This window comes from Dermacentor silvarum, chromosome 4 (assembly GCF_013339745.2).
Source record: "Dermacentor silvarum isolate Dsil-2018 chromosome 4, BIME_Dsil_1.4, whole genome shotgun sequence".
In the NCBI taxonomy this organism is placed as follows: Eukaryota; Metazoa; Arthropoda; class Arachnida; order Ixodida; family Ixodidae; genus Dermacentor; species Dermacentor silvarum.
Genome location: NC_051157.2, coordinates 134773492 through 134796443, shown reverse-complemented (window position 1 = coordinate 134796443; position 22952 = coordinate 134773492). Strand labels below are relative to the sequence as shown.

Genomic DNA, 22952 nt, shown 5'->3' with positions numbered 1-22952 from the left:
CAGGGGAAAAGCTGCTGGAGAAGATGGAATAACAGTAGACCTAATCAAACATGGAGGAGATATCATGCTCGAAAAGCTTGCGGCCCTTTATACGCAATGCCTCACAACTTCTAGTGTACCAGAAAGCTGGAAGAACGCCAACATTATACTAATCCATAAGAAAGGAGACGTTAAAGAATTGAAGAATTATAGACCCATTAGCTTGCTTTCAGTATTGTATAAAATATTCACCAAGATAATTTCCAATAGAATCAGGGCAACACTTGACTTCAGCCAACCAAGAGAACAGGCTGGCTTCAGGAAGGGATATTCTACGATGGATCACATCCATGTCATCAATCAGGTAATCGAGAAATCTGCGGAGAACAATCAACTTCTCTATATGGCTTTCATATATTATGAAAAAGCATTTGATTCAGTAGAGATACCAGCAGTCATAGAGACATTGCGTAATCAAGGAGTACAGGAGGCATACGTGAATATCTTAGCAAATATCTACAAAGATTCCACAGCTGCCTTGGTTCTCCACAAGAAAAGTAGAAAGTTACCTATCAAGAAACGGGTCAGGCAAGGAGACACAATCTCTCCAACGCTATTCGCTGCATGCTTAGAAGAAGTATTCAAGCTGTTAGACTGGGAAGGCTTAGGAGTGAGGATCAACGGCGAATATCTCAGCAACCTTCGGTTTGCAGATGACATTGTCGTATTCAGCAACAATGGAGACGAATTACATCAAATGATTGAGGGCCTTAATCGAGAAAGTGTAAGAATCGGGTTGAAGATGAATATGCAGAAGACAAAGATAATGTTCAATAGCCTGGCAAGAGAACAAGAATTCAGGATCGCCAGTCAACCCCTAGATTCTGTAAAGGAGTACGTTTATCTAGGTCAATTATACTCACAGGCGACCCTGATCATGAGAAAGAAATTAACAGAAGAATAAAATTAGGTTGGAGTGCACACGGCAGGCATTGCCAAATCCTGACTGGGAGCTTACCACTGTCGTTGAAAAGAAAAGTGTACAATCATTGCATTCTACCGGTGCTAACATACGGGGCAGAAACTTGGAGGTTAACAAAGAAGCTCGAGAACAAGTTAAGGACCGCACAAAGAGCGATGGAACGAAAAATCTTAAGAGTAACGTTAAGAGACAGGAAGACAGCAGTGTGGATCAGAAAACAAACGGGGATAGCCGATATTCTAGTTGACATTAAGCGGAAGAAATGGAGCTGGGCAGGCCATGTAATGCGTAGGATGGATAATCGATGGACCATTAGGGTTACAGAATGGATACCAAGAGAAGGGAAGCGCAGTCGAGGTCGGCAGAAAACCAGATGGGATGATGAAGTTAGGGAATTTGCAGGCGCAAGTTGGCATACGCTAGCGCAAGACAGGGGTAATTGGAGATCGCAGGGAGAGGCCTTCGTCCTGCAGTGGACATAAAACATAGGCTGATGATGATGATGCTGCTGCTGATGATGATGATGATGATTTCAGCGACTGTCATTTCTGTTCTTCATCTTACGCCGCCCAGGCTGCACGTTATTTGTGGAGCCTGCTGAGCTTTGGCTAGTGAGCGATACGTTCGCTATGCCGCTACTGTAATTTTCGAATAAGGCGGGCCTCCAATTTCTTACTTCGATGCATATTTATGTCGTAGGGAAAGATGCAATAACGATAATATCACTTTCTTATTTATAATTTGTTGTTATAGAACAAAAAGAAAGTTAGCCGACGTATTTTCTGCGTCATTCTCTAAACAGCAGACCATTCATGAAAGCCCCTAAGCATCTGAAAGCATCTGAACGTAGACAACATGAGGCAAATGTGAACGGCAGGTTGGTTGAAATGCATAGAACTTCTCATTAACCGCTTTCCCACGCTGCATAAGCTGTAAGGCGGCACCTATCTACGTTCATGTGTGACTCGGCTCTTTAGTGTTTACGCAGTGAAACTTTATGCTACGGCGTACGAATCTCAGAAGCTTCGCGCGGCGCGTCGATATTTGCCTAACGTGAAATGACGCTTACACATCTGGTCTTTCTTTCAACGTGTGGTTATGCTTATATATTTTGTTAGAACACACCACGTTGTTCAAAATTTTTTTGAGGTTTTCTTACTTACAAAAGCCGCTATTAAATAATTTACCAACTTTATGCAGATACAAATCACCCACAGAGTGAAGGATAGCCCCGAGAAGGCCACGTTTGCGGTTGATGACTTGACAGTGGAAAGCGGGCCTTGCGCCTCAGGTAAGAGTGCCACGGATATGGAACAGTTCAAGTGTCGCTCATAAGAAATGTTTTTCATGTTTATTATTGTCCATTTCCTGCTCCTATGTACCGTCTCTCCATAGAAGGAATTAGAATTACTCTGGCAGCAACTTTATTTGAGTTCCATATTGAGCATAGAGAACTATCAGAAATGACCTGAACAGCTCGAAAGTAGAACAGTTCATATAAACTGCACGCCAGTGTTTAAAACTCACTGTTCATGTGGCAATTTACATGCTCATTTGCAATTAACATGATATTACCTAGTTGCTAACTTTTATAAGGCCTTGAGGACCTCTTTGACAGAAATGCACATAGGTGGTGTTGAAGAAGGCCAACAAGCATACGTCTGCACAAATAACGCAAATAGAGAAAACAGTGCCTTGCAGAAATAATCAAAAACATTTACTATATGTATTTCGCGTGGAAAAACTTGGAGCGCACGTCCTGTAGAAAGGAATAATAATTTATTATTAAATTATTAATTGAATTTGCATCACGCACATCACGCAGGCTACATAATCACCTCAGCTTCACTCGGATATACGGAAACACTCACGCATTCAATTGGTCGGCCCTTCCCCGTGCCATTCGATTATGGAATGCCCTTCCTGAGTCCATAGTCTCCGAAAAAATCCTGACAAATTTCGCCAGCTCCTCATCTCGCATTTCATTGCATAATCTCGACAAAAATGCGTGTCCCCTTGTTATGTTTCCTCATGATATGTCTTCTGTTAGATTTTTTGTTTATGGGACCACTTTGCTCTTTTTTGTATTACTATGTTTCTTTTTTTTTCTCAGATTAGAACGTCACCAGTCCAATAAATTTTTATGCAATACTGACGTAACCCTTCAGTTTATTTGTCCATTGTTATTTTTTGTTCTAGTTGCTTTTTGGATGATATGTGTAATCATCCAGCGTACGCAGGAAATCATTAATTATTATGCCAATTAATTGTGCGTGTATATTATGTATCAATTATGCATGCTGTTTTCTTTTTCTTTTTGATGCCCCCCTTACCCAATGCCTCTCACGAGGCCTGTAAGGACTTTTTAAATAAATAAATAAATAAATAAATATTGTCTTTATCATCTCTATGTAAGATTTTCTTGGACTAAGGTGTCTTGTACGGAAGTTGCATGGAAATAATGAGGAAATTTAGGCTATTTCGCAGTAATATTCTCTTTCTTTTTTTCCTTCAAACATAATTTAAAATTATTTCTTTTTATTTATGACACATACGACATTTATTTTATGTCATTTATGTTATTTTATTGAAGAACCGAGGAGTGCTTCCTGTGATTTCGACTGGGGCGACGCATGCGGCTATGAATTTGGAAGCGGGGGCAATACCTGGAAACTGGAGGACAGCGGCCGAGAGAGCTTCAAGTCGATAGACTACTCGACGAACACACTTCTCGGTAAGCTCCTAGATCCTAATATTTAGGGCTGAAGAGAGTCATTAGTCCATAATTCCGTTAGTTCGATCATCTAGTTTGTTCACAAAATTTATGTGCCTGTAATGGTCCTCGTTGAAATATTTCTTGCCATTTACTCCCTCAATAATTTTTTCCGACAAATAATTCCTTTTCTTAAATTTTGGCGGCCTTGTGGCCACTAAGAGGGTTCCTTATTCTTGCAGATAGAATAAAAACGCCATCAAACTAATGCGACGTTGTAGAATCACAACCCAATTTCAAGCGAAGCTGTTTATTTGGAGCAGTTGCAATAGGAATTTACGTTCCACGTAATTCAATCAAATGCTTTCAAATGTTCCCCGTAAATGACTGGTCCGTTTGAAGCCTTGCTCGCAGATAACGCTTTCGAGAATTTGTTTCGGAAATTTTGCAAGAACTGCAGTTCATGCCAACACATTTTACTTCGCCAGGACATCGGACATAAGGTCCCCACCCCCCGCCCTTTTTTGGTAAATTTGATATTACCTGCATGCATAGTTCTTCCATGGCAGTGGGAATAAACTCGCCGTTGTTGTTAAACACACTTACAATAAGCTGGAGCGCTTTCGTCCGTAATTTATTGCAAAGGCCACAATTAACCCGCTCACTTTGAACTTTGCCTACGTCTCCACATCGCCCACTACCTGGCCTTTAATTTCAGCTGCCGTGGTGGCGTCATGGCTTTGTCGTTGCTCGAATAAGCCCGAAAGCTCGAGATGAAATCACGGCCACGGGGGACTCAGTTCAATGGGGCAAATTAAAAGAACGCCCCTGTATTGTGCATTGGGCGATCTTGGGTGCTCAAAATTAATCTGGAATCCACCACTACGGCGTGGCCCATTATCATAGCGTGGTTTTGGCATGTAAAATCACACAATTTAGTTTAGGTTCGACCACTGTTTTCAGCAAACATGAACAAGGTACCTCATTTAGTTCACCTAGGACAACAGGCGAGCCTCATCTAACGCAAGGAAATACAAAAAGTATACCCTATAGATTAATAATTCTTTGTAGCGCTACTGATTAAGGCAGAAACGTTCAAATTTCGCGACAAATGGCACTCCAGGCCTGTGCGCTTTCTACTAAATGTAAATTTCATCTGGAAGCAGGGCTCACTCGGGAAATTTGTAAACTTGGCTGACAAAAGCTGCCTTACACTTTCAAATAAGTATTTGTAACGCTACTCATTAAGCCATAAACGTTAAAATTTCGCGACAAATTGCACTCCAGGCGTGCGCGCTTTCTACTAAATGTAAATTTCATCTAGAAGCAGGGCTCACTTGGGAAATTTGTAAACGTGGCTGACAAAACCTGCCTTAAACTTTCAAACACGCGCCTAATTTTTTCACAATAGTGTATTGACCCACACATGTTTCAAATCTCATTTGACTGCTATGGAAAATCGCTGTGCGATTTTTCATAGCAGTCAGCTCAGTTTTACTAAGTCTCATATTGGTGGCAAAGGTAGTTATGCCGGAGCAGCGTGTCAAATTCTGCACCACTCTTAAAACTAAATCGTATACCTTCACGATTGCTTCAATACGCAATTTCTTGTTCATGCCCAAGGTAACAAAAACATTTTGAAATTTGTTTACTCATTACCCAGTAATTGCCTTTCACTTTTGCCACATAAAAACTTCGTGCAACCTAGAGATTTCTCGGGACACAGGGAAACATACTGAAATATGGCCATATAACAAATTTGATCACTTGATACAAAGTTATTTTACCAAGACCTCAATCCGCTGGTTTGTTCAATAAAGTTGTTTCACTCACTGAAGACCGTATTTGATCAAGTGGCATTTAACTGCGCCGACAAATCAGTCATAACGATACACCCAAGTTCGGTGAACTTGATCTTGGTTACGCGAGGACAAGTGGCTAAATTTTGTCCAGCTCGAGCAACACACTCGGGTAGATGCAAGAGTAGACGCTACTTCATTGCAACGCCGACAGCAGTAAACACGGTAACACAGTAAAAGGTCTTTGAAACGTATTTGTCCCCACCGCGTTTCAAAGGGGACGGAAATAAATCATCATCATCAGCGTCATTTTTAATTTGAATATTTATTGACTCGATCTATCTTGAATTAGCAGCACTCCAACTCTGGCAGCACTAAATTGGGCTGCTCCTGCTTCTGTATAGCAGATATTCACTGACGGATGCGGGTTCTACTCAGGATTAAGCGCTAATGCAGGATTGATGTTAAAGGCTGCCAACCGACCAGCGAATGCGACAGACACTTATAGACGCTTAGCGAAGTGGAATATCGTTTGCTAAGCAATTACTGCTTTCCGAATATGAGCAGGGCTTTTACGCTTTTAATTAGGTGAGCATTTATGTCGCTGGACATGCTTCAGGAAAAAAACAAGTAAACGCTAGATCAACGAGAGATGGCGTATAGTGAAAGGAAGCACGTTTATTTTTACCAGCTTGGGTTCTTTCACGCGCATATAAAGATAAAAAATAACTAGACTGGAATGGCTGGGCCGAATAACATATAGCTACCCGAGGAAATTCAATATTGAAAAAAAAAAGCCGGTAGATCCCACGCCCTGTGGGAATCGATGTTACGCGAAGCAGTGTGCGATGAGCCTACCAAGTTAACGAAACGACCATGAGAGCACCAAGACGCAGGCCGCTCTTTCATGACCTACATGACACGCACGTCATTACATTGATCTCATGAATCCTCAAGAGTCCTTTTAGCTACGTCTAAGCGAAATTAAGGCAAAAGCCTTCGTCATGCTCATGACTCGAGACTCAAACAGAGCCTCAAGGCTTTATTTTGGACCCGATTCTCTTCTTAATCTTCATTAATGATCTCCCCCAGTGTCCAGCTTCTTCGCAGTGCATATTATATGCGGATGACACCACCATTATTTCTTCCCTCACCAACCTTGAGAACCTAATGTCCGACCTTCAAACAAATTTAAACTCTCTTCACAATTGGTCCGCTATAAATAAATAAAAATTAACATAAATAAAACATGCTTTATGCTTCTTATGTGTTCTCCGAAAAAAAAAAACCAGTTCCTCGTTCTCTATATATTAAATCTCAAGAAATCAAAACTTACAGTAGCACTACCTTTTTAGGTGTTGTTATTGACGCTAAGCTAAAATTCCGCGACCATATTTTGTCTGTCATTAGGAAAACCGCACCAGGACTTCGGGCACTCATTCGCGCTCCAGCTTTTTTTTTTATATCACAACTCTTGTCACTTTATATTTGGTATTTTTTCACAGTCATATCAATTATTGTATGGAGCCCCTGGGCAGCACCTATATTAGCCATCTATCACCTCTCCTAACCCTTCAAAAACAAGCTACTCGTATTATTTATTTTGCACCTCGACAATCTCCTCTCACTCCCTTTCTTTATTAACAATGGCGTACTACCTTTCTTTATTTACAATGGCGACGTTTAGCTGCGGCACCAAATGCCTATTGATATAAAAACGTTGCGAGGCGAGAAGGTGGTGAGAACTTCCGACGCTGCTCAACGAGTGTCCCGTTCTGATCTCGTCGAAAACCTCCGAGCCGCCCCCAGAGGCACCGGCAACAGTCACCAACACCGCGCGCGTTCGGTGCGAACGCGGGCAAAACGCCGACGGTGTCGGCAACAGTTCTGCGCGTTGCTGGTGCTGCTGCATGTCCAAGTTTATAAAGCCCATAAAACTACTATCCTTACTCTGTATAGACGGTTTCAGTGTTTACAAACAAACCTCGCTTGCCGCTGATTGGTTGCCCCATCGCAACTTTCGCAACTTCCGGCAGGAGAGCTAGAAGCACTTCCGGCTTATGTTGTTTGAAGGCATGCGCGACGTGAGGCCGGCGTGTCGATCTTTGCATGCTCTGCTTGGTGGAATCTGTGATGAGCTGATTCTACATCGTGAATATTGTTGAGATGACTACTTTAAGGCGTTTCGCACCGAAGCAAAAGATCGGTATCGCCAAAAGCTGATGTTTAGAGGCAGAGAGCTGCCCGATCCGCTGGACGATGATGTCGTGCGATTTTCGTTTTCGCCGGGCTCCAAACACCTTCCCTCAGTTACAACCCCGGAGCAACAAGCGGAGCATCTTAGTGAGGACATGCAATGAACGCAGACTGTTGTCTTCAAGGCAGGTAATGAGACTTCCGAAAACTAGAAAAACTTTAATGGCACTTTTTTCTTCTTTCTGGGGTTTTACGTGCCAAAACCAGTTCTAATTATGAGGCTCGCCGTAGTGGAGGGTTCCGGATTAATTTTGACCACCTGGGGTTCTTTAACGTGCCCTACAACACAAGTACACGGGCGTTTTTGCATTTCGCAATGACGCGTTTATTTCTGCAAGATGGAGGATGAAGTGGTAAGCTGTGCATGTGTACATGCACATGTTTTCTGCGTCATATGCCTTGTTTGTGCTTTTCAATGTGCATTCACAAATAACTGTACATTCTCAAAAGTCATTTAGTGCAAGAAGCCTAGGTCGACTGAAATGGGACTAACTTAAATGCTCACGAATTTACCACACTTCTAACAAAATGACACCTGTAGTGTTTGGCACGAGATTGCAATCCATATTTGGATCCGTTAATTCGTAAATGCTTTTAGAATGTGGCCAAAACTTCCTACATGCATGCACGGAAATCGCTAACTTTTCTGCCATTCTGCTCTGCGATACCGATACGAATGCTCACATGCCGTCGCGGTGGCTCAGCGGTTACGGTGCCTGGTTGCTGCCCCGAAAGACGCCGTTTGGGCCCCGGCTATCGCATTTCGATCGAGGCGAAATGCTAGAGGTCTGCGTACTGTGCGATGTCAGTGCACGTTAAAGAACCACAGGTGGTCGAAATTATCTGGAGCCCCCCACTGCGGCGTCCGTCATAGCCTGAGTTGCTTTGGGACGTTAAGCATGATAAACCAATGCGCACATGTACCTGGGGTAGTAAAGCTGCAGAAGTGCACTTGTGCCCCAGATACGAAAAATATTAAAATAAAACAGCGGCAGCATGGTACCCGCTAAACAATAATTTTAACTCATGTTCATAGCATGGTGATCCACGCCGAGGCAAGAAACTGGACGAGCGGGCAAACTCGGGGCGAGAGTCGAGCTGCTCTCGCGTGAGTTACACGACATACGGCCAGAACAATCCTGCAGTAGCACTTTTATTATTCAGCATTATAGCAGTCCGGCTACTCCACGTAGTAACGTACCTTGGATGAAGTGAGCAGAGCAAATCTGGGAGCTCTTGGTAGGCGCCCAGATTTGAAAAACACCGTTGACGAGTAAAAGTAATGAAAACAGTCGCCGCTCCAAGAGCTACTCGCCGTCACGCAACACACTGAATGTCGCAAGTCGCAATTATATCGATATACCCGAAAAATAACACAGAATATGCGCAGGACGAGCGCGCGAGCGAACAAATACCAGCAAAAACGAGCAAAAGGAACGGCTACCGGAAGTTTCCTAGGGGCGCCGGATGCCGGCGCACAGCGTTGCCAGAGCGCGGAGGCGCTTGATGAAACCGTCTATAGCTCTCTACTAATTTGACATCGCAATTGATGCTTCGCCTTTCGGTTGAAACTGCGACAATCTTTTATTGTTAATCTTTTTTCGCTGAGTAGTTGTCATTTTTTGCTGCGTCATGCTCATGACTATGGCTTCTACCGCCACCCTTAAGTGTTTACTTCACTTAGTACCCACATCCGAACCCATTTCAGTGGTTTTTACAGCAAAGCTGTGAAGCGCTCACTCTTTGATGGTCGTGTCTACGTGCCGAAAAAAGCTTTCATTGGCCGTATGCTGTATGTGCGAGTGAACGCACGGCGGAGAGCAAACGCGACTTCTTCCGTCTCGCGAAAGGCCAAAGTGCCGCTCGAGAAACTCCCGCCGAAAGCGGGTGTGGCCTCAGCGAACGCGTTCCCGCCATTGCCACGTTGACGCTGCTCTGCCCGCAACAATTCCTCCTCGGCTCGCCTTTGTCGCCTGCGTTCGATATCTCGGGTTAGCTCGGCGTTGTGGTTAGCAGCATCCACCCGCCATTGGCGCGTGCGTTCCACTAGAAACACAAACACGTAACCAGTAATTCAGAAACGCTTCAATATAGCGTTGGGATTAATACACTGCTAAACACCGGGGCCGCACGTCTCAGCTTCTCCGGTTAACCATCTGTGCGGAGTACTTGGGCGGAGTTTTTTTATTGTTAAAGTTTTTTCGCAGAGTCATTGTCGTTTTTGCTGAGTCATGCTCATGACTATGACTTCTATCATCATGCTTTAGTGTTTCCTCCACTAGTACCCACGTCCGAACCCATTACAGTTGTTTTTGATTGTTAATGTTTTTCGCTGAGTCATTGTCATTTTTGCTGAGTCATGTTCATTACTATGGCTTCTACCACCCCCCCCCCCCTTTAGTGTTTACTTAACTTAGTACCCACGTCCGAACCCATTTCAGTGGTTTTTGAGTTTTAAGTGTTCCTTTGCTAACTCGTCATTTTTGCTGATTCATGCTCATGACTCTGACTTCTACCATAGCCTCTATGCTTCTAGCATCATCCTTTAGTGTTGCCTTCACTTAGCACCCATGTCCGAACCCATTTCAGTGGTTTTGAGTGTTAATTGTTTTTTGCTGAGTCGTCATTTTTGCTGAGCTCTGCTCATGACTATGACTTCTGCCATCATCCATTAGTGTTTTCTTCAATTAGTACCCTATACTATAGCATAAACTAAAATCCCGAAACTACAGCATAGCGTATATGCAGATGACGTGACACTCTGGGTAACCGGAGGGAGTGACAGAGAAATCCAAGAAATTTTGCAAGGCGCGATCGAAGTTATCCCGGAATACGTTACACCTAACGGACTCTCCTACTCCCCGCAAAAGTCACAGTTACTTCTGTGTTACTCACGTGCAGAGACAGGAAAACTGTCACCACGCCCCCTCAAATCATGCTCAAAGCTAACGACCAGGACATAAGAATAGTACCGAGCATCAGGATCCTTCGACTCAGAATACAGGCCAGTGAACACAACAACGAAATGATAAAGGCACAAGACTCGCACGTGCATCAAACAACAAGACTAATTTCGCGCATCGCCAACAGACACCAACAGACACCAACAATCATCGCTGCAAGCTCAGTTATTACAACCTCGCCGGAGGTCGGGGAGGAAGTCACAATCGCCTTGGCGTACGCGTCCTCCGCAGCCAAATTCCTAGTCAGCGACTCAAAAACTTGCGAAAGGGCACATTTCGCCTGAATTCCTCAAAATTCTGGCCAGGGTACCCGAGACCCGGCGCAGATGGACGCAACTCGTTTGAGCACCGGCGCACTCCGTTCTTCCGGGAAACGAAGCTGCTCACAGCGCGGCACGAGAACTGGCCATCCGCGGCCGCACGACAAACTCTTGCGATGAGCACTCCGAATATCTCCGCCGTTCACCGGATGGTATCCTACAAGGAAATTCCACAATTCTACCGCCAGGGCCGGGGGCATTAACCTGCCGCTCACAAAAATTTAGATCAAAAGCAATCAGTTACCTGGCGGCACTTACAGACGCACACTTTCCCAAACCCAGTGACGTACAGTCACCTGGGCTATATACTGCAGATTGCAAATTATGCGCAGGTAGAGCCGATCTTCATCACATCATGTGGGCATGTCCCCTGATAAGGACTAGAAAACTCACTAGCTTATTGCCTCCCCTTCCAATAACTATGCTAGATCAGTGGGAGACTGCACTGCTCAGCTCAGACCTGGATCTCCAACTCCGGGTCGTCCAGATGGCCGAAGACGCCGCCCAAGCGCAAGGCCTGACCGCCGCCTGAGGAAGTAGAGGACGGGCCCTCCCACTCCCTTCCTTCCTAAACTCCATCTTGGAGAAAATGAAGTTTATACTACTACTACTACTACTACTACTACTACTACTACTACTACTACTACTACTACTACGGGTAGCATAAGCTGTTGTGAACATCTCAGCTAAGTTATGCTGTCGTACGCGGTCCGTGGAGCTCGCAAGCAGAGCGCGAAGTCATCTTTTTCTCATACGCTCTCGTTTCAAAAACACCATGATCCTGGCTCTTTTCTGTGCGCTTTATTTCGTCATAAAACGCACTCGAATACGCGGCTGATATTGGTCGCTGCGGTCGGCTACACCACGGCCGTCGCAAGGTGCTGCCACGAATTCAGTAGCTAAGCGCACTGCGGCTCTCTGTGGACAGCCGCGTTTGGCTTATGCTTAGCGTGGCGTCGGCACCGAATCGGAAATTTGAACTGCGCGCCATGGTGACGTCTCGGACGTCACGGTGACGCCTCCGCCGTAGCCTTCACAGTGCAAGGCTTTGGAGGACTAAGTGGAGCACAATGGAGGCCGTGTTTGATTGCCGATAACTCCGCTTCTCCTGAACGCATTGAAGTAGTTTTTGCGGAAAAGTTATTCTGAAATAGCCTATTTTCACTTCAAATGTCTTTCTTCACTTCAACACAAAGTGTTTCCGGGCCCCTTTAAGGACAGCGTAAGCTTCATGGGCCGTGCATGCGCCAAAGTGTATGGAACGAACGAACGAACGAAGAACATCGGCCCGAGTCGTCGCTAAATATTGCTTTATTTCAGTAAAAGAGCAGCAGCTGGACTAGAAGTTCCGCTTTTAACAAGACATACCATAGCCAAATCAGACGCCACGACGCGAGGTCTAACAGAATGGTTGCGTTGCTATTTCTTTTTGCTCAGTAGGGTTTTTTTTTTTTTTAGCCAGTATGCCGGCGATACACTTGCTGGGAGTGATTATTCACGCATGAGCTCCTATACGCGATACAGTTGCGCAATATTTTCTTGCAGGTGGTGTGGCTTACCTCGGTTCACTGGGAAACTCCACGAGAGCGCCTTTGAGGTCGCCGTTAGTGAAAGGCCGGAAGGAAATGCAATGTCTGCAGTTTCACTACTACGTGCCGTGGAGCCTGAGCACCCCAGAGAAATCGTATTCATTAGCTGCTGCTCTAAAAGGCAAGAAACCTTGCTCTTCGCTGTCAGTAAAAATGAAGTGCATTCGTTGTTTCAAGTTTGTCTGTAGCGCATTGATTTACGGCTGCAAATATGCTATTCCATGCGCTTCATGAAAGTTTTAGTCTTGATGAATTCGAAAAGCTCGATTGATAACTATATGCGTTGTCGAAACCGTCGTGTAAACGTCGGCTACAGAGATATATCTTCCTCGATTACGACGGCTGTTGATTACGCGCAATCTAGAATTTCCAGCGGATACCCGTGTTAACCTTATATAATTATTTGAGTTGCCTAATTTCAAAACTGTACTTCACAACACTTGCGTTTTCTCGGCTCCACAATGTGCTAATTTAAACTACTTCTGTTCAATGTAGATATTATTTCAATTTCATGCGCTTGCATTTTATGTCTATTATAATTCATCAATATTTCTTATACTGAGCCAGCATGCGTATAGCACAAAGATATGACAACGATTAAATTTACAGTATTTCTTTCCCAGGAAGCTCCCAAACGACTGAACTTCTCTGGTCCCGTACTTCCAAGCGTTTGATAAGGGGAGAGTGGACCACAGTGGACGTGGCTTTCAAGCAGGAAAGTGACTTTAAGGTGAGATGGCGCGGCACGCTGATGACACGCTGAATGCCGTTTTGCCGGCTCACCGAGCCACTCACAGGTAAAGCGAGCAGAAATGTGGCCTTTATAGTGCGGCGGCTTGGCCCTGAAGCAGGGGCGTATGTTGCACTTACTAGTTTGAGTGGTCAAATAACATTGCGGCCGTAACAATATTTCTTCGTGGTTACCTCAGCAACACGGATACCTGAGCAACCCGTGTAGCAATTTTCATGCTTATTTTTCCACCAGTAAAGAGTCGTAGCGCGGCATGGCGTGCCGTGTGAAGACATGTCGAAGTACTAAATTTCTACTACTAAATAATTGTAGTGGTAAAATAGATTTTTAAAAGGCATTGGCAAAAATGGCAAACAGCTTTTGCAGAAGTATGTCAATATTTGAAATATTTTCGCACGTTGTGTGCTAACGGCGTCAAAATTATGTTGGCGTAACCTTTGCGAGAAAACCTGATTTCAGGAAAGGTTGGGCAGGCATTAAGCTCAGTGTTGAGCTAGTCTGCAAGATATTATTTGTTCAGCACATTTTTTTTGTTTATAGGCTTCATTCTCAAGCAACGCGGTGATTTCAAGGTATTTCGCAGTAACCACACCCTTTAAGCTGTGCTGCCAGCAAGAAGCTTGAATAAGTTCGACTGTAATCAAAACATACATACGTTTATTGCGTTAGCATATAATTTAAGCTGACGAGTAATTGCGCACAAGTCGTTTCTTAGTAAGCAGCCTTCGTCCGATGTAATGAGATCAGCGCCGTACCTTCTTAAGCCTGGAAATTACTTTCACTTTCTCCGATTATTAAATTAATCCCTTATTTCGCCTCATGCACAAAAATTGTGCGGCTTACATTTAATTGTGCTCTTTCATACGTATATGTTACAAAAATGGAAGGGCGTCATACCAAACTGAACATAACCTAACCTCTCATAACATAACCTAAGCTCGACTCTTTCTTGCTCCTTACATATAATCGCTATCTGCGTTAATGTTTTCATGACATTAGGCTACGTACGCCGTAACCTGCGTAAATATTCTTTCAGCATACGCAAACAAGTTTGTCTTCAACTTGAATTTGCTGGAGTCATCTGGTGTCATCATTACGATTATTTAACCGGTATGCTAGAGGCTATTCAAAACAGCAAAACAGGGACACTCAATGTTTTTTCGAGTAACTGCTTTCAATCAAGCATAACGCAAGTTAAACAGTTTTTTTTCTTCAACCATTAACCGTCTTTTGTGATACTGACTTGTTATCACTATTTCACAAATTTGATCGCAGTAGTAGGCCGTCATCTATACATCGTAAGCCTTCCGTCGGCCGCCATGCGGATTACACAGTTACATCAGCTTAGTGCGTATTTAGGGAAATACTGATGCTTTCAACTCTTCGACCGTACCCCGAGCTATCCTATTATGAAATGGCCTTCCAGACTGCATCGTGTCTGAGCATAATGCCTCTAAATTTCGTGATCGAAATAACAATTATTTTACAATTAAAAATTAATTGCCTCGTAACATTTTTTTTTCTTTTCAGATAGTTCTAAGGTAACTTTCATATAGCGCAGAGTCACGTTTTACTTTTCACTGACATACGTGTTAATTTATTTGCTGTTCTTTTTTTTTCTCTGGTTGTTTGCCAGAGTTTCAGACAGCTTACTCTCTTATTGATGTCGTTGGGTACTTTGTGCCTGATGATGTTCTTGTGTGTATATGTGGGTCTTAAAGATGGCTTGCTTGTAGTGTTATGGTATATAGATTGTATGCTCACTATAATGATGGTAACTGCACTTTTACTAATGCATTTTGGTGTTTATGATAATTCTTCACTTTTACGTCTATTCATAATGCTATAATTACAATATGTACGTTATTTGTATTAGCTGTTCTCACTTATGATTGCTATGTATACCTTTCATGCATCGCCCGCCTTCTCTACGCCCCAGTTTGACTGTGTACGATACTTTTAAATAAATAAATAAATAAATAAATAAATAAATAAATAAATAAATAAATAAATAAATAAAAGAACTATGCACGTATGATGCCGAATGGCAAGAAATATTTAACGATGCTTCAAAATCAACAAGGAGCATCCAGCGAATTATATCCACATTATAGCCGGCGTAGCAACTAGAAAACTGAAGTGGTCTGCTGCACGCAAACACCTTGAGCATCTGAGAACAGTGCCAGGACAATGAAATCGGATGTGCAGGTAACAAGTTCTTCCGAGCAGGCTAGGCCAGATTAAGCTTCATGAAAGGTTGTGTTCGAGTATCTTTCAAACGGAGTTGAAATTGCGAGTAAAAGTTGCTTTCACCTGCAGTGAATCTCAGTCCTCGTAAATGCAGAATATACTAACGATAGCTAGCAGTATACGGTAAAATCAAAAGAGTGCGAAAAAAAGGACACGGGCAACGCTGAACAACACAGGAGCGCTGGTGGTGTTCAGCCTTGTCCATGTCCTTTTTTGTGATCCTTTAAATTTACTCCATAACCATGAACTAACTAGCCTAGCAGCAATACTTGTGGCTAGGAGTGTTCGTGTTTGGTCTTTCTGCACCTGCATGGCAAGGATCTTGAAAACTTTGTTCAATATCCGGTGACACATGCTTTGCAGATTCAATTTAGCTGCTCTCTGATACCAGAAAAGTTCCTCCCCAAGCCATACTGTGCCATTGACGCCATCCGCCTGTACAAGTGCACGGGAAGGCGAAGTGAGTACAAGTGCATTCATTGCTCCATTTATCTTTGGATTTGTTAAGTTGACTCATTAACGGGCTTAATCGGAACAGTGTTCCTGTCAATGAGGCTGAAATAAAGCAAAAAGTCAAAGAATACTAACATTAACCATTGATGAAATACACCTATTCTTCACCCGGTAAAGTGGCATTACTCGTAACTACGTACTGTAGCTCAGTACGCGGCTGCACATGTTATTGGTGATGCATTGTGATCAGCACCAGACGACCAGAATCAAATTTCAATATTATTACATGCTTTCGAGACCGATTATTCAATGCAGAAGGAAGGCCCACAGTCACAGACTAAAATGGGACCTCCTGTGTATAGTCAATGACAAAGTACTTATGATCAGCAGCAGTAACACACCGAGCAATTAGTACATTTGTACATGTGTGATGGAGCCTCCATGTAGAAAACACGTGCACTGAGATTTTGGTGCCGGATAAGCAGTTCCTGACATTCAAATTAATCTAGAATGCCCACTACAATCGCTCAGATTCGATAAACACATATATAGTAGTTCAAGTAGCTTAATGCCATGAACGCGTAAGAGGTATATTCCGCTGACCAATCGGTTCATTGTCATTCTAGAAAGTGTTTCAGCACCACAAGACTGCCACCTACAAACTTCAGGATGAAGATTACTACTGTGATGGAGTGAACCCTGAGTATCAGTGATTCAACAAAAAGCTCTGCGCTCACCGTCGCATGGCATAACCTGCTTCATTAAAACTACGTTTTCGTTACACCGCACATTGCAGTGGAGTATTACTGGACATTTATGCTCTGGCCGGGACTTCTTTGTTGGTCATAAATCAAGCTTATGTAAACACACGTGAAATGTACGCTTCCGATTTATCTCATGAAAAGCGCATAAAGAAATTTTATCGTAAAATATAGAAAATTACGTTTTGTCCCCATGAAGAACTTGGTTCATTGGCTAGTGATAAAGCATTCAGGAAGGAACCGAATGTAATAATGAAAATACTTATTGTCACACTAAAGTTTACCTTTTATAGCGATATCAATTTACAGACGCACAAGGCGCATTCATGCAGCCGCCGTCGCTATCGGCATTCTCGTTCTGTCACGGCAGCGACGGGTCATTTATGCTTCGCACCTAGAGGATCAGGTCTGCCGAGACGCGAAAGACACGCCATGCATTTGGCTGCAAAATCGAACAAGCCAAGTGAACGCACCCTCACGCTCCGCTCAATCAATTCTGTTGGACCACGACCGCGCCGGAGCATTCTGGCATCCGCTGCTGGCATGAGCGTTGTTGGCATTAAGGCCTAACTACGCGCACACTTGCCGGCGCGCCTACGCATGCGCAGATTGTGCGGGGCATATCGTCCATGTCGAAGCAATGTACATGTCGAAGCGAGTTACGCGTCGAAGTGATAGGAAACTATGTCTACCAAGGAGAAAACAGTGAGCTAAGTGGGCGCGCGCTGGCGCGCGTCTTGTAGGTTCAAACCGACATTCCTCACGAGGCCCGGCAAACGCGACGCGCGTTGGCGCGTGCTGTCAGACGCCGGCAAGCGTACATGTGGTTTGGCCTTTAGCGTTGCCGCTTAGCAGCTTCGCGCAAACTACCGCACGGTGCGTACGGTCGTCTGAGTGGAATGGACGGGAAACATGGGGTTACAAATGCCGACTGTTTTGCTTTGGTCCAACATTTCGTGCACTACTGAGGTGCATGTATGAAACGCCGCTAGCAGCGATCGTCATCTTTCGAGCGCGCAGAGCCGCCTCATAAATCTCAGAGCATTTATTCTGTTGTGCAGAAGCAGTTGCATCGCGTGCTGCGTAGCGCCACCATGGCACCCTAGCGCAACGCAAATCCTTGCGGTCGCCTTCGATGCGACGTCCTTCGGTTCAACTGTCATATTTATTTGTGTATTCATTTCTTGATTGGACGTGGCATCTGGAGCTAAATAAATTATGGATCATACAAATTGTCAAATAAAAGGAGTTCATTGGTGCTTTGGATAAATATTGTGCATAAGAAGAGAATGGAATGCAAAACAAGAAAAAAAAACGAATGGACCATTACAATCTTAACAGGCATCATGATTTTTCGAGACAACAACAACAGCATAACTGCTCAGTGTATCCCATCTGGAGATCTACGATGCGCACCTTTACGGCTGTCGCTTTAAGAACTTGCTGCACTTGTTGCTATTACATTCAGATTTTTTCGACCACCACTGCAACTTCGAGGATGGGTGGTGTTCCTGGCAGAACCGGTATTTACCGGATCCCAACGTGGTCTCCTGGCTGATTGGTGGAGAACACCTAAAAACTGCACTGCCGAGGCCTCCTCACGACCATACTTTCGGGAACGGCACAGGTGAGTCTGCCACGCGTATGACATCTTTGGAACGCGCGAATGTTTACATAATACAGATGAAATAACTGCCGATAAAGAAGTAAAAGATAACCTTAGTCCTTTAGGTAATAAAGGTATAATGCAGGAGGTATAAAGAGCCTCAGTTATTATAAAATAGATGTCATCCGAACAGCCTTGTGTTGGTCCATACTGGTCAAATTGCAGTGCTTGTGTGGATAACATAGATAGGTTGATTATGATGAGGAGGAAAATCGAAAAAAAAAGATGATTTGTTGAAAATATGAATGGCAGGTTGAGTTTGAGTGTGTATAGAGTATTCAAACTATCGTCAGTGACCAGCTAACAATTACAATTTTTAGAATTACAATTACAAGACGGAACAATTTCTACTGTGGTACCATTAGGTGAAAGTTGGAAGGCCTTATTACGTGGACGGAAAATGACGGCTTTAATCTTAGAGGCTTGAGCACGAAATTCGTTTTCGAGGCACATTTATCGAGCGATTTCAGTGCCCCATTTGCTTGATTTGCTAAACTGTGCACTCTTTCTCCTGAAAAGAAAAGACTGCTGAAAAGACAATCGATTTCGCTGATTTATCACTGTTTAGTGCATCATTATAAATAAAAAAAGAAACGGTGCAAGAGTACTTCCTTGCGGAACTCCTGAAACAACAGGCCTAGTGGTTCAGAAGTGACCACATATATCAACATACTGTGCCCTATTCTGCAAGTACGATGGTACCAATGATAGAGCCCTACCGCGGGTGCCGTAGTGATGCAATTGTTGTATAAGGATGCTATGGGAAACAAGTTCAACTGCTTTTGTAAAATTTATAAAAACACCTAAGACAAAATAATCACTTTTTTTCAAAGTTCTCTACAATAAATTCTTTTTTTGCTAGCACTGCTAACGCTGTCGAAGTATGCTTCTGGAAACCAAATTGAGCAGGCGTAATAATGGTACATTATTACGCCTGCATATTACGCCTGGTGAGGCGCTCTAAAGTTACTTCTTTATCATCTTTTTGAGAGGGCATGGAGTGTAGAAATCGGACGGTAGTTCGAAAATTTATTGGTCCCCTCCCCCCCCCCCCTTTCTGCACATGACCATCATTTTCGTACACTGCATACTGCGAGGAAAAAGATCAGTTGAGATTGATGCAATAAAAATATCCATCAAGCAAGCAGCAGTTATGTCCACAACATATTTCATTGCCTTATTTTGGATTCCCAATGCGTTGGAAGCATCGATATTGCTTAATAACATAAGTATCGTGATCACTTCATTAGAGGAAACATGATGCAAAAAAACTGTATTGCCATTAGCGGGCTGAAGGTAGTTTAAACTGCAGACGTCTGCATTTTGAGGCGTTAGGCAGAGAAAGTACTCATTAAATAGTGTCATAGCTACGTCTGTTCTCTGTAACAAAACTTGGTTGCGCCTAATTGGTATGGCTGGCATGGAAGAAGATTTCATATATCGTGTGAGCGTCCCTGCATTGAACTGAAAGTGTTATAAGGGTAATTGTCTTTTTCAGTACGGAGTTCTTTTGTGACTTGCTTCCTGAACGGTTTCAAATTTCTTGTAACTTCCGGGGACTCGGTTGCAAGGATCTCCTTGTAGAACTTTCCCTGCTTTTTGTTAAGACCAAAAAGTTCGCCATTATTCCAGGGTTTGAGAGATCGTTTAGGTGATTTGAATGTTTTATAAAGAAACGATTGGTAGCAACTTTACCATGAATCCATAATACGCTTCATTTAAATCATCCGCACAGAACACATCGTTCTAATCAAAGTGGCTATACTCCCTCTCAAAAATAGGTAATGTGTGCGAATTGATATACTGTGGACACTCCATTGATACAATTGATAACATGTGGGCAATCTAACAGATGTGGTTATCACAATTTAAAAATCTGCTTTTGCTACAAACATACGCAGTCGGAAAGTTTAGTTTCATTGTTGCGAGCATGCTCATTTGTTCCCTTGTTTTTATTTTTTTACAGTTGGTTGGTAGTAAACATAATAGGACATTTAAAAAATGTCACAGTTTCGACATGGATTGCGATAGCAAATTAGTGGACAGCTTAAAGAATTAAGGATAGTAGTTTTATCGGGCGTATGGACTTGCAAACATAGGCATACTAACTAAATTAACAAGCATGATGTCACGCGCGCACAAGCAAACATGAATGTTTCTCACTCGATAACCGCGGAGCCTTTCTGTGAAAACGCTGGAGTAAGTAAGCGGGGCATCAGCAGCACGCGAATTGACCTTCGGCTGCCGCTCTCGTCAAAGCGAACCTGCGAAAACACAGCGCAGGGAGTCAGGACTCTGCCTCCCCCCCAGATGGCTTTCAATATACAGCCTATCAATATGCAGCCACCCGGGCGGGAGCGCGTGGCGTAGTACGCGGTCTCCCCCTTCGGTATACCCTCCCCCCGGAGCCTTGCGGAGCCTTCAGGCCCGGCGGGGGTGCGCAGGCGCTTGAGGAGCCAGGAATAGAATGCACCCCCCACCCTTCCTACGCTTCCTCCGGAGGGTAGCGCGCGACTGGAAGACGGGCGCTTCCTTCCCGCTTCCCTCTCTTTCGAGCGCGAATTGAGCCGCGATCGCCGGCTCACTCTCGGACGCTTTCACTCGCACATACAGAATACCGGGCTCGGCGACGGTTTTATCGCCGCTGGACTTTACACGGAACCTCACGGCGACGACGACGGTGACGGCAGAAATGCGCTTGAAGGGTCCATATAATTGCTATCGCAAGAGAAATGCTTGGGGCACTCTAAAAAAATGTGAGCTCTTTTCAAATGGATGGATGGATGGATGGAAAACTTTAATGAACGTCCTGAGGTACGCGACTCAGCGCGCAGCGGGCCGCTCCCACGTTGGGACAGTCAGGCCATGCCCGACCGCCGCATCGTGGGCCCTCTGGACAGCCCATAGTTGCGCCCCGGCATCGGGGCTCTTGATAGCGGAGAGCCACTTGTCCTCATTTATTTGTTCCGTGCCTCGTAACGAGGGGCAACGCCAGAGCATATGGTCTAAGCTAGCGAAGTCATTGCAGTGCCTGCAAGAACTACTGGCATAAGTGTCGGGATAAAGCTTGTGTAATAAAGCCGGGCTGGGATACGAGCCTGTTTGCAATAATCTGAGGGTCAATGCCTGCGCTCTATTTAACTTCTTGTGAGGAAGGGATTTCAAACGCAAATTTTTTAAACACTCATACCGCCGATCGCTTCTCCTTTCAACTGTGCTCAGATACGGAAGGAAAACACTTTCAGGCCGTCAAGTGGCATCCGATAATTTTTCAGCGCGTTAATATTGAATCATTTAGGTTCTGGTGTTTTACATGTCAAAACCGGGATCTGATTATGAGGTATGCTTGAGTGGGCACTTCGGGCTAATTTTGTCCACCGGGGTTTTTTTTAACGCACACATAAATCGAAGTGCATGAATGATTTTCATCTCGCCTCCGCCGAAACGCGGCCATGGCGGCCGATATCGGCAACCGCGACCTTGAGTTCAGCAACGAAACGCCGTAGCCACAGGGCTACCACTTCAGCGCGCTAGATTTGCGTGTGGACTATAAAAACAACGCGCGCCATATACAATATGTATTTTTCAATTGTTTTTTTTTTGTTTGTTTCCTAATATTACATCCATCTGCAAACTGTACAAAGTTTCTCCATGTTTAGACGGTAAAAACGTTCGTCATGGCTTGTGCATGGGTGAGTGCGTGTTTAAATATTTTACCGTTTTCGTCTGTCATTTCTTTCCGTCCATATGACAATGAAATGTGGAAACTCCGGTGAGCACTGTTGCCATAATTTACTATGACCGGATAAATAATCGGAATGCGGGAAAATAAACCAATGTAACCACGGGCGGTTAAGACGCATGACCACACCAATCGCTTGTGATTAGGAAGCACGCCAATGTCATGTGTCTCTTCCAGAAGTGGCTTCAGCCTTTACGCAAGGCGTGAGGCCTGTGCCATGTCAAGCGTACAAACGCTTCCTGATGCTGCAGGCACTGTATTTCACCGCTCAGCAACGTCAGATAAGTGTACTTGTTTGCGCAATGGCCTAAAAAGATAAGGGGTAGAATACAGGTGATCTTTGTTCACGCAATAAACGTATCACAAGAATGAGCACGTTTCCTTTCCCCATATCAGCCACCAAAGATACATTACGCTAGATAATTTATCTACCAGTGCCTTGCAGCTATACTAGAGTACCGTATATGTTCCAAAAGGGAGCAAGGTCGCAAAGGAGATGACAATTAACATCATCATCAGGTCTATTGCCGTACATCGGACAAGATCATTGAAGCTGGCATGAGCAGAAGAACGCGCTCTCACTCCCGGCCGATGCTTGGCCAATACCTCATGGTGGGTTGCACCAGGTCACTAAGCCACAACCACAACAATCTCATCTTGGCTGGTCGCGCAGCCGCTACCTCTCCTCTTCACCGTCGCCTTTCTGAACAAATGCATGGACCAAGGCT

General features: G+C 44.1%; 1 protein-coding gene across 1 annotated transcript in view; it reads left to right on the top strand.

Moving 5' to 3' along the window:
- Positions 1–22952, top strand: part of LOC119448916 (MAM and LDL-receptor class A domain-containing protein 1-like) — a 69911-nt gene that overhangs the window by 11600 nt on the left and 35359 nt on the right. The window contains exons 4-9 of the mRNA XM_037712126.2: positions 2162–2252; positions 3555–3695; positions 12558–12722; positions 13225–13331; positions 15966–16062; positions 18285–18443. Coding sequence (XP_037568054.1) covers positions 2162–2252; positions 3555–3695; positions 12558–12722; positions 13225–13331; positions 15966–16062; positions 18285–18443 — 760 coding nt within the window. The remainder of the gene's footprint in view (positions 1–2161; positions 2253–3554; positions 3696–12557; positions 12723–13224; positions 13332–15965; positions 16063–18284; positions 18444–22952) is intronic.